Below are 12,052 nucleotides of genomic sequence, written 5' to 3'. Positions count from 1 at the left end.
AGCAGGAATACTACTTCATTACCTGCAAAAGGCTTTTAACCACAGTTCTTTTCTTTAACTTCTGTTGCTATTTGCTGGGATGCAGCTAGTTAGAGGAATCAGGGATTCTAAGGATGCAATGACTATTGAGGGTGGAGCAGTGTTCTCTGAGCTCAGAGTGGTGTGTGGACATGAGGGTTTCTGCACATATCAGGGTGTTGGAAAATCAGTGGGGACAATTGGTCTAGCATATATTCATTAGTTTAGTCAAATGAGAAGGTGGAGTCAGGAAGTAAAATTATTGGTTGAGCAGTAGAACCTGGAAAAGCAATGACATTTTCACATGAAAGATAGTATTGGAATAGGAAAAAAAAGAGATTGTTTTTCTATTCTACATTACGTTTAAGTAGAAGAGAGTAAAATAACTTTTAGTGTTTGCCCTTTTTGTTTTGTTTTTCTACCAGAGCATGGATGCACCCACCAGTGAGAGAGAGAGAAATGAGCCATGGTCATGCCATAATTTCTTTACCTCCGTTTTGCCACTTTGTCGGAATTTGATACAAGCATATATGCCCAGCATGCGCTTGAAACCCCCTAGAACTGGGATTAGAACTATGATCTGCCTTGTAGGATCCAGCTCCCTTCACTGCTGTTGCCATGGGCTGGCCCTGTCTTTTTGATTTGAGTGTAGATTTTTCTCGTCAGAGACTAATCTGGTTGTCTTCACCCTGCCTACTAGACCCAAGAGAAGGAAAGTGTGCAGGGCATCCAGTTTCTTCTCTCCAACAGGCTTTAGAATGATATGTAATAATGCCCGTGATACTCATGGTAGAACCAGCAAAAATGAGCTCTTCGCAGTGTCTCGTTCCAGGAAAGCTGGGCGTTGGATCACTTCTGGGTTCCTCTGGTTGAGTTGTCTAAATTAAGTTAAAAGCAGAGTCGCAGTTACCAGGAGCACAAGGGTTGTTAGCATTTGCCAGGAATTAATGCTAGAAAAGTGTGATTGTTGTAGTGGTGGCTGTGTTTTAAGAGTGGTCCAAGGAAGTTGAGTCTGGGAGGTAAAGCCTAGGGTGAAGGGGATTGCTGAATGTTTAGGTAATGTCAAGATTGCATTTTATTGGCAAGGAAACAATGCACTGTATTCGCTTCTGAGAACAGTGGTTTAAGGCTTGATGATTGTGGGAACATTCTGTTCGTCTACACTTTGCTGGTTTGAGACTGTACTTCTGGTTGGAGCACTGCATTAAATTAGATGTTTATGAGTCACAGATGTGTAAGGTGCATCCTGGCTCTGAAAAGCTTTCTCCTACCAGTTAGCAGAACTCAAAATTATTTGGCCTATTTGTGATCTGCCCTACCAAAGTTTTGAGTTTGAAAGATAATGTAATCAGGAATGCATCCTGTTGAATGTGGCTTCGCCAATGTGCTATTGTCGGTGTGCAGGTGTGGAAGGGCGTTTCACCCTGGTCTCTGTTATGAAGACCTGGTCCTTATCAGTAGTTCTTCCTGCCGGCCCACAAGAAGTGATTTGGTGAGAATGCTTTCAAATAGCGAATGAATGGGATGTGGCACCTGCTACATCAAACAAAGGTAAACACAGGCAGAGGTCACTTTCCATCTTTTATAGAGATGACCTTTCTCAGCATCACCTGTGTGTCCTGCTGTGCATGTGAAGTTTTACATCAAGAGACATCTGTGTTCTGGGAATGTATTCCAAGAATGTGCTTTTAAGGTTGTTTGTGCCTCTATTCCCATGAACAGATATCAGTATTACCTGCAAGTCAAAAAAGACGTGCTCGAAGGGCGATTACGGTGTACACTGGAACAGGTGATTCGGTTGGCCGGCCTAGCTGTGCAAGGTAAGACAGTCATGCCCAGTGTGTGAAATTCGGTTTTCCATTGAACTATAGTGTTTGCCTCTCAGAGTGACAAGTCCGAATCACTTAAGTGATCCCTTAGTAACACTCCCTTTTCATTTCAAGATCTCACACATTAAAAATGCAAAGTTAGTGATTTTTTTTGGTGGCAGGATGGTGGGTTTCTCAGAGCTATTTGCAAACTGCTCATGCTTGCATGATTACAGTTTTATTTGAAGAAATAGCAGCCTTTATCCAACCTTTAATTAAAGCTACATTTCAGGGTTTGTGTAATATTTTCTCAGAATTATTCCTCTGTACAATGTGGTCATATTCAGTGGCTTGCTATGAGGAATGTGATACTATCACAACAGCTTTAAGTGTGATAGCCCAAAACATTATGGTGTCATTTAATACAGGTAAAGAGATCAATTAAAACCCCTGGTTTTAATATTAAAAACAAATGTGTATTGTAATAAATTTATACTTCCATCTGTCCTATTTAATCAGATGGCTTTTTTTTTTCTTTTTCTAAATTGTAGGTATGGGGCACTTTTCAGATATGTATATAATATATAAAAATACATTATTCTTATTGAATGGTGACTTAACCGCCTTTAGTCATGTGGAAAACAAGACAGTTAATATAATTTTTGAAAGGAAATTTGTTTCTCTTTATTATTTGTTTCAAAAACCAACTAGTGCTCAAGGAAAAACCTGGCAGCAACTAGGTGCTTGCTGTGTGAACTATTGTTTTAGAAGCTGTGAACTGAACTCCTCATCCCAAATGTTGAACTGAAAGTGAACTCTCTTGACTTCTGCATGTCAAAAGAGGCAGCCGTCCCTTGACCTCTTGCAATCTGGAGTCTTTGTACTTTAGCCATCTCTGTTACACATTCCTGTAGTTATTCCTATACAGTTGGCTCCTGTTGTTACTCTGTGGATGGCAGTCGGCAAAATGTGAGGTATCACACCTGTCACACTTTGACTGGACAGGAAAGAAACTGTGGCCACTTATGATAGAAAAGTCAGTGGTAACATCAATGATGCAATGGAGAAGTCACCCTTAATGGAAAGAAGAGAGAAAATCCAATGTGCCCGTCATCCTCAAATTGGGCCTCACTGGTAAATTAATCATGTGCCGAGGTTGTGGGTTGATAAACTGATACTTTCACAGCAACCTCTCCACATTGGTCTTGTGTGTGTGTGTGTGAGTGTGTGTGTGTGTGTGCACGTGCACACAAATGCACAATACATCTTCTTGTTCTCTATCTGTTATTACCTTAAAGATAGCTGATTAAGCTGATGCTTACTGGTATCCATCAAGTTAAAATCTCATGCAGGTTTGGTTTCTGTGAAAACAAAGGAGACAAGAAGCAAGACATTTGTATGCTTCTGGCGTAGGCTCCCTGTATTCACTTTGCATGTGCTCAGACATACCATTGTGAGATGAAAACAAGACAAAATGGAATTTTTGGCATCTTGCAACATGTGAAATTGTCTAGGAGGTGTAAAGATTTTCAAAGTTGCTTGCCAAGGGTGGTTTATGGTGGGAATTTCCAGCCGCAAATGTATGAAAAGATGTAGATGGGTTTGGCTCTTCAGTACTCCGAATTAACCTTGAGTTAAAAAAAATCCCCTTGGCAGATATTCTTAAGATAGGAGTTGATACATATTTCACAAACAGATAAATATAGGTTTCTTTAAACATTTTTAAATAGCTTTTAGGAATTGCTTTCAAATTTCCCCATTCTTTCTAAAAAAAAAAATTGCGTAGCGTTATGTTTATACTGATGTTTACTTCTAGGTAAAAGCGGTAACTATAACACACATTTGGCACTATGTTTATTTAATAATTGTGTAGAGGGATGGAGTGGGGAGAATAAATGCGGTAATAAGTTTACCTTATTTTATTTAGTTTTTATGTAATACATACTACTCCTTCCTTCTCTTCTCAGCTGATTTTGGAGACTATAATCAGTTTGATTCTCAAGATTTCCTCAGAGAGTATGTCCTGTTTCCCATGGTAAGTGTAGTTTCCTTTTTCTTAAATAATATTCTGCCTTCTTTGGATGTTTACTTCTTCCCTTTGGAAACCTCATGGCAGTTGGCCATGAGGAGATCCAGTGCCTTAACCACTGTGCCACCTGCTGGCCTGCACAGTGCTATTCTTAATAACCAAGATCTGGGAACAACCTAGGTATCTATCAGTGGATGAATGGGTAAAAAATAAATAAATTAAATAAATAAACAAATAAGTAGTGTGTGTGTGTATATATATATATATATATATACACACATACACACACACACACATAATGGAATATTCGGCCTTTAAAAAGAATGAATTCTGTCATTTGTGACAACTTGGGTGAATCTCGTGGACATTATGTTAAATGAAATGTGCCATGCACAAAGTGACAAATATCACACAGTCTCATTTATACATAGAGTCTAAAAATTCAAACTCACAGAAACAGAGAGTAAAATGATGGTTATCAGAGTTAGGGAAAAGGGAGAAATTTGTCATGTACAAAAATTCAGTTGGGGAACCAGCAGATGGTGTAGTGGCTATGTTGCTGGACTCTCAGATGAGCAACTGCAGTTAGAGTCCTGGACCCAGTGGCTTGAAACCCATGCCGGGTGCATGTGTGTGCATGCCCAAAAACCCAGAGGAGAAGAGATTGCAGCATGGCTATCCCCTTGAGGGGGTGATTTCTCGTCTTCTTTCTCTGTCTCTCTAGCAGGCACACATGCCCTATAGTAAAAATCTCCTTAAAAAAAAAAAAAAAACCCAGTTGGATAGGTAAAGGTTTTGGTGATACATTATATAGCGAGGTGACTATAGTTAATTATAATGTATATTTCTTTTTATTTAAAGGGGGTATTTCTTCTTTTTTAATAATTTTATTTATTCATTTACTTATTTTAATTTGACCAGAGAGACACAGAGAGAGAGAAAAAGGGGGAGAGGGAAAGTGAGAAAGCAAGCCACCAGATTTAGGACTCCAACCATGGTCAACCATGTGGGAGTGTCCAGCACCTTAACCACCACGCCATCTGCTGGTCCCCTATAATGTATATTTCAAAATCACTAAAATAATGGATTTCAAATGTTCTCATCCAAAGAACTGATACGTATATGAGGTAAAGGATGTGTTAATTAGCCTGAATTGCATATTCAGCAATGTGTGTGTATGATATCTGTACAATCAAAACATCACGTCATACAACATAATTATTGCCAATAAAATTTTTTAAATTTATTTTTCAGTTTACTATAGAGTTCCTGCACTCCCTGGAGAGAGACAAAATAGAGAGAAAGTGACTTGAACCGCGCAGTCAGCCATGTGGGATCCAGCAGCCTTAACCTCTGTGCCACCTGCTGACCCTAATAAAAACAAAATTTTAAAAACACTTCCCTCCCCATTCACTCCCTATCTTTTATCACACTGGCTCCGATTCTTTCAAAAGCTGCTGAGCACCTCAGAATCTTCATACTGGGGTTTCCTCAACTTCGAAGGTTCTACCTCACAGTTTTATGTCATCTAGGTCTTGATTCAAATAACATCTCTTCAGAGAGGCCTTGACTACCTATGTGATATACCGTAACTATCAACCCCTTCCTGTTAAGTCACTTTTTGGGTCTTCTCTTTAGAGCTCCTTTGGTATCTGAAATTGTTCCTGTCTGTCTGTCAGTCTGACTGATTTTTATTATCAACTAGAGTGTCAGCTCTGTGGTCCTTAAACAGGAACCCTATCTAGACTGCCCACTGTTGTCTGGTACATTGCTGGTTCTCACAGAAGTTCATGGGATAAATCAGTGAAGTAAAATACCCATTCTTTGGTTAAATTAGAGGTAAGGCTAAGTTTTAACCCCTGGAGAATTTTTGTTTGTTTGCTTGGTAGCTTTGCGGTAAATAAGAATTTTAATGAGGAAGGATTAAAACATTTCAGAAGCCATTTTAGGGAAGAGCTACAGCCAACCTGGCATTCTGGCGCTGATTTTAAAAAAGTTTGATTTACCACTTTAAAAAAAAAAAAATCAATTGTTTTGCCCAAAGCACCAATCTAGGTTATGAATACCCTAGGGATACAATTATGTAATTATAAATGTAAAATTGTTCTCAAGGAAACTGGTTGGGTAAATAGGAAGTTCACAAAATCAGAATGCAAAGCCAAGTGTAATGAAGTATAATCAGGAGTTTGTGTAGGGGAGAGGTCACATGTGCTTGGGAGATCAGGGAAGGCTTGAAAACTAATGGATATGAGTTGTATCTAAAAGGATGGGGTGGATTATAGCAGGTCTGGAGAGGTAGGGAGCCAGGAATGACCTAAGCAGAGGAGGAAAGGAGAGGTGGCTTGGGTATTTGGGAAGCAGTCCACAGACCAATAAGACTGTGTAGCTCAGACATGCTGGAGAGGGATAGTGGAGGAAGATATTGAGAAATTCTGAGGAGTTACTACTTCTAGGTTTTGCAAATCCCCCATGCTTTGCGAACTGCAAGATGAGGACAGTGATACCAGTTGTAGGAGGAGGTCATCTAGGAATCTGTTGGGATGGTCTGGGTAAGAGAGATATAATAGTTTAGGGGAAGTAATCAAGGTACATGGGCTGTTTGGAAGTGAGAAGAATTTTCCTTTATCAGCCTGATCTACTTTCTGGGTATGGAACATGCAAGAGACAAGGAGTGAAAATCCACAGAGAAGTCAGCAGAAGAATACAGAAATCTAATTTGAACAAGTGTCTAGAAACTGAAGAGCAACAGTGGGCTTTTAGTCAACCAAGGATCTCTTGCGGGGTTACTAACAACCTCAGCAAAGGGGAAAAATAAGAATGATCTGTGAAGGATGACAAAAGTTCCTGTCCAGAGGAGAAGGCACAATGCAGTGATAGCCTACAGACTCAGAAAAAGATGCCAATTCCTCCATTACCCGCTAAACTGCCACCAGTCAGCTGGCTTCACCAAGATATTTTTCATGCTTAGTGCCAACAGTTATAGATCAGCTCCAAAGACCAGAAATGAGATGCTTATAGGAAACTGTGTGCCTATGCTTATCTAAATCAGAAGGATATTCCTACCACAGCAAAAGCGGCCAAGATCGAGATATCATTACAAAGAAATTTAAAGTGGGTAAAGTGGAAGGCTCTGCAGGAAGTCCTGAGGAAAGGATATGTTCTGAAAGGACTAATCCTCTGGAAGTGGCTCCTCTACCTGGACAGACGTTGCCCAACTCTGAAGAGTCTGCAGTTCTCCTTGAGGGAGTTAATACAGTTGAGGTGACAACCTCTGCCAAAGAGGCCGTGCTCCTGGGGCAGTTGCATCCATGACTGGGAAGATTGAGGCAGTGGAATCAGAGGCTATAGAATCCCTCAAGAGCCTATGGTGTCAGGTAGTATGCGGTCCATGGGAGAAGTCTTCCTACAAACACAGGCTGTTGAATTCACCTGTAGTTTCATGCTGGACAAGCCTGGGTTCCTGAGAAGCAAAACGAGAGAGAGAGTGCATTCTTCCTACTTCCAGCCTGCAATTGCCCACCCCTGTACCTGGAGGGACAATGTGTTTTACCCAAAATGTGTTCAAAGGAACAAGGTATTAATGAAGAGTCTTCGGTGGGATTCGAATACCAGGAAAAGGTTCTATCTATGGTTGTAATTAATATTAGAAAAGTTGCACAGATGACTCTACAGTGCTGCAGACAGCTGAACTCCAGGCCTCCACACCCGCCAAGCTTCCTGCTCACAGGCCACAGATGCATATGTTACCCTTGGGCCCCTGAAGTACCTGCTGCTTCACAGGTCGGGATACAGAGAGTCTTATGTTTGAACATGGAAAAGACTTTTATAGAGGACCATACATTGTAGTCACCAAGAAGAAGAAATTGTTCCCACTAACAAATGTCTACCTTTCTGGAATAGAACGGACTTCAATAGCTCTTCGGAGTGGGGACGTCCTTCGCAGTGCACTGTGGGGGAATTAGGACAACAAAGTCATCTGCTTCTGTGTTGGATCTTCCTCCTCAGGAATACTGATGACTTAGTAGATGTCCCATTCTGATTGTAAATTTAATAAATGTGTAAATATTTTAAGCCAAAAAAAGAGAGATAATTTAGGTATTATCAGTGAGTTAAGAAAGCAGACCAAGAGTTATTTTGGAAGTGAATAGGCAGAACTTGGCATCATATCAGTTGTGGCATATGGGGAAAAATAGAGCATCTGGTGACAGAGGCTTTAAGTTTTTAGAGACCAGGATAAGTAAGGCTGGAGTTATTATCCATATTAGTGCTCAAGATGAATTTCAATTGGTTAAGAGCTTACCTTGTCCTTAAAGATTAGGGAAATACTGTAAATCTCCAACTTTTCATGAATAACTATCCTTATTCCTCTTCCCTTCAAGAAAACAACAGTATTATCTGCTCTGCCTGCTGTTTTTATGCCTTATTAATTCTACCCATTAAGTCAACCCCTGTTCAGAGATTAGCGTATTACTTGGCAGAGAAGCTCTTCATAGGACTTAGTGTCAGTAGGCTTGAATCAATATCTCTCATATCTCAGAAGCTCACCTGAAAAGTTCAGATGTCTTCCATTGTGCTTGGTTGGAGGAAAGTGAAGCTTAAACCTTAGGATATTAGAGAATGCACATTGTGTGTGTGTGTGAGAGAGAGAGAGAGGGAGGGAGGGAGGGAGGGAGGGAAGGAATAGTTGATAATAGAGGGCTGTTAATTTTCCAATTTTTTTAACCTTATTTTTAATTCTCAAGTAAGTTCAGGAAAAGATTAGGTTTGGCTACTATTAAGAGTTTTCAAAGATTATTACTAGCGTGATATTTAGGAGGTTTAGGTGGTAAAATGCTTTGACAGGTTAAAATACTATAAAGTAGTAAAGGAATTACTGTTTCAGGATGAGACTGGGGACCCCCTGGACTCTAAGTAGATCAGATACTTAAACAGCATGGATTTCATTAATCTCCCTATTGGATAGACAAGTACTGGCATTAATATTTTTGGATCTAAAATTGCTGTCTTGAGGGTGGTAGCAGCCAGCCTTGTGTGACTATTTACATTCAAATTATTTTCATTAAAGTTAGGTAAGAATTCACTTCCTGAGTTATTAAAGTTAGGTAAAAATTCACTTCCCGAGTTGCATGGACTACCTTGGAATGCTCAGCGGCTATGTCTATCTAGTGGCTGCTGTGTTGGGAAGCTCAGACAGGGACATTTCCATCACCCTAACAGTGCCTGTTGGACAGCACTGAAGAGGACCCGGCAGAAGCTGACGGATGTCAGTGTGTGTCAGAGTTGAGCATATTCCTAGGCTTTGCCAGCAGCCATTCACCTTCATCTATCCTACCCTACCCACTTCACCACTTTGTGTCCTAGTGCATGGTGGCCTGTGATCAGAAGGTGACTGCAGTTGCTGAGCCGTGTTTTGCTTTCTCCTGGCCTATGATGGCCTTGGGCAAGTTATTCATCCTTTCTAAACCTCTAGTTTTTCATCCGAAATGAGGATAACAAGCCTCATCCCATTGTGAGCATTAAAGGAGATAATGCATATGAAGTACCTAACTTGGCATATAGTCAAGTGTCAGTAGCTATTTATTTATTTGCATTATTATTATTAGCTGTATTATCTTGTCTCTGTGTTATACAGACATAAGGATGTTGAGGAGTGTGCTTTCCAGGTAACATCACTGTTTCCATTCTGAAATGTACGCAGTTAGGACAGGGAGGTAGTGCAAATGATCAATAACCTGCTTCGCCTGATCAGAAACCCTTATTTGAAAATACAAAACTTATACATTGCAGTAAACATTTTTTGACCACTTACTGTATATTAAGAATTTAGAAGCTGTTTTTGTGTAAAAGCCCTTTGTGAATAAAGAGGAATTGCTGTCCTTGGGGTGCCTGTATTCTACTAGAACGGATAAGATTATGTCCATAATCATGTAAGAAGAGCAACTATATGAGACAAACATGCAATGCCGGAAGTATGTCCAGGAGAGGGCAGGCTTACATCCAGTTGAAGGGGATTAGAAAACCCTGTGGAGGGACATGGTGACTGAGACAGACCTGAAGGGTGATGTGACATTTCACACTGTCTGATGGGACTAGTTGGCTCTTGCTGGAAGGAGGCCAAGAGCATGAATGGAGATATAAAAGCAGTTTGTGTTAAGAAGAGGGGTTTGCCCAAGGCCTGGAACCCTTGAGGGAGAGCTGGAAGGGAAGGCTGGGTTGCATTGAAGGGTGGTCTGAATGCCAGGCCCAGGTGTTGACCTAATTGGGTAGGCAGTGGGGAGCCATGGAAGGTTGTAAACTTTCTGCTTGGTTCCACTAGCTCTTTCAAAGAGAAGAATGCATTCCTTTGGTGGGGGAGGGATGGTAGGGATGAATGGCCCTGTTTGATCTTATAAAGTAACTGAATTTGTCAAATGGCATTTCTTCAACAGAGAAAAGAACAAAGTTAAGTACACAGGGCGCTCCCCAGGTGTGCGGCTGTGTACAGGCATGCATGCTGCCATTTTTCATTTGCACAGAGCCACTCTGGCGTGTCTCTGTGGCAGGGCACATACCTCAGGGAGGCCCAGACGCAGATGGAGGTGGTGGAGTTGAGTACAATAGCAGAGGGTACCTCTGGGCTTTTTCTTTTCTAAAAAGTAGGAAGCAGAGGTTTAATGGAGCCTTTTTTGATCTTTACCTTTATTTTATTCTGTTGCCACATGCCTTTCGTTAGCTTTTCAAAATTAGTATCAGGTTATTACTGGCATTCAATACCGTGGCGCACATAGCTAAGTGTCCACGCCACATGACATTTTTGTTCTTTCACAACATAAAGCTGAAAATGTTGAGCTTATTTCCTCTCATGGTCTTGAGTCATTTCAGTGGATGGCTAAACAAGAAATGACAAATTAATCAGTTAGCAGGTGAGAAATAAGAGCAGCCAGGAATTCTCTCCATCTTCTCTGAGGTCTGCCAGAGCTATTGAATGCTCAGATTCTGCAGAGTTATAGAATTTCCAGTATATAGTTACAGTTTCATTTTTCTAGTTTAAAAAAAAAATGCCGATTTTTCACTTTTTTTTAATGATTTGAGGTGCAGTGTTCTTTATAGGTTTGAAGTGTACCTTTTTGGGATAGTGATTCATCTATGAAAAGACATGAAGTTAGAGATATCTGTAGAAATGGATGGAATCAAGGGAATGAGGCCCTTCATCTGATATCTGCCAGAGCACAGCCCTCACCCCACAACCCCGTAGAATGAGCTTCATCAGGACATAGCTCAGAGTCCCTTCTGACATCCTGCTGGAGCTCAGAAGAAGATGGTGCACATCTGTGTCCTTTTTGTGCTTACTAGCTGGGGTCTATGGAACGTGCTTCGTGGAATTGGTAAAGGCAGCTGGCCTAGTGGCTTGAGCTTTTCAGGTCCTACCAGGCAACCACAGGAGTGAGACAAGCTCTAGAATCATTGCATCTGCTAACTTCTAGGAACTGAGTGTTTTGGTGCCATCTTAGATGGATTGCTCCAGTTTCCACCTCTCCATTACTAACCAGTGCCTTGCCAGTAGCTGTTTCAAACATCCTGGTTTCTGAGACATACATCCTCCCACTGTGGTGTCACTGAAGAGGAGTTAGGAAGACCCATGTGTGTCATTGGCTCTTTGAGTTCATGGGATCTAGCATACTACCAGTGCTGGGGGCCTGGAGTTCATTTGGTTGTGACATTAACAAGTTGGCTCTATGGCTGTCTTCCAGTGCTCTCTTGAGATACTTCAGCTGTGGTAGTGCCCTCTGCTCCTGTGACCACCAAGCAGCACCACAGTGAGCCCACTCTGCCTTTGTGTAGTTGTAAATTAGTTTGCTGATGTTGTGGAGATGCACAAAGGCCTGATACAGCTTCTTCCTAGGGTCAACTTTTAAAGGGATAATTACCTGAAACTCATTGGCCTATATCATGATCATTAAAAATAGAAAAGTAGATCCAGCCTTGGTGTACAGATAGGGCGGCTGAACTGCTATGCTGGAGGCCACATGGGTTCGAATTCCTGGTTGACCTAGAATATGCTTAGTGCCTAGCATTCAAGATCCTGAGGAGCTGGAGGGTTAGGGGAACAGGCTCACAGTGTGAGGAGACCCTGGCAAGAGTGCTCATTTCTCTTTCTCCTCCTCCTTGCCTCCTTCCCTCCGTTCTCTCTCCCTCTTTCTCGTTGTCTTCTCTTTCC

The 12,052-nt window shown here is 41.2% G+C and overlaps 1 protein-coding gene across 2 annotated transcripts in view; it reads left to right on the top strand.

Annotated features, from left to right (window-relative positions):
• PTPN14 (protein tyrosine phosphatase non-receptor type 14) overlaps positions 1–12,052 on the top strand; it is a 206,881-nt gene that overhangs the window by 142,405 nt on the left and 52,424 nt on the right. For both annotated transcript variants that reach the window (XM_006155825.3, XM_027774712.1), the window contains exons 4-5: positions 1,741–1,838; positions 3,794–3,861. In XM_006155825.3, the coding sequence (XP_006155887.1) occupies positions 1,741–1,838; positions 3,794–3,861 (166 nt within the window). The remainder of the gene's footprint in view (positions 1–1,740; positions 1,839–3,793; positions 3,862–12,052) is intronic.

The sequence above is a fragment of the Tupaia chinensis genome, unplaced genomic scaffold (assembly GCF_000334495.1).
Source record: "Tupaia chinensis unplaced genomic scaffold, TupChi_1.0 Scaffold000473_1, whole genome shotgun sequence".
Lineage (NCBI taxonomy): Eukaryota > Metazoa > Chordata > Mammalia > Scandentia > Tupaiidae > Tupaia > Tupaia belangeri.
This window is presented reverse-complemented; position numbering and strand designations above follow the sequence as displayed.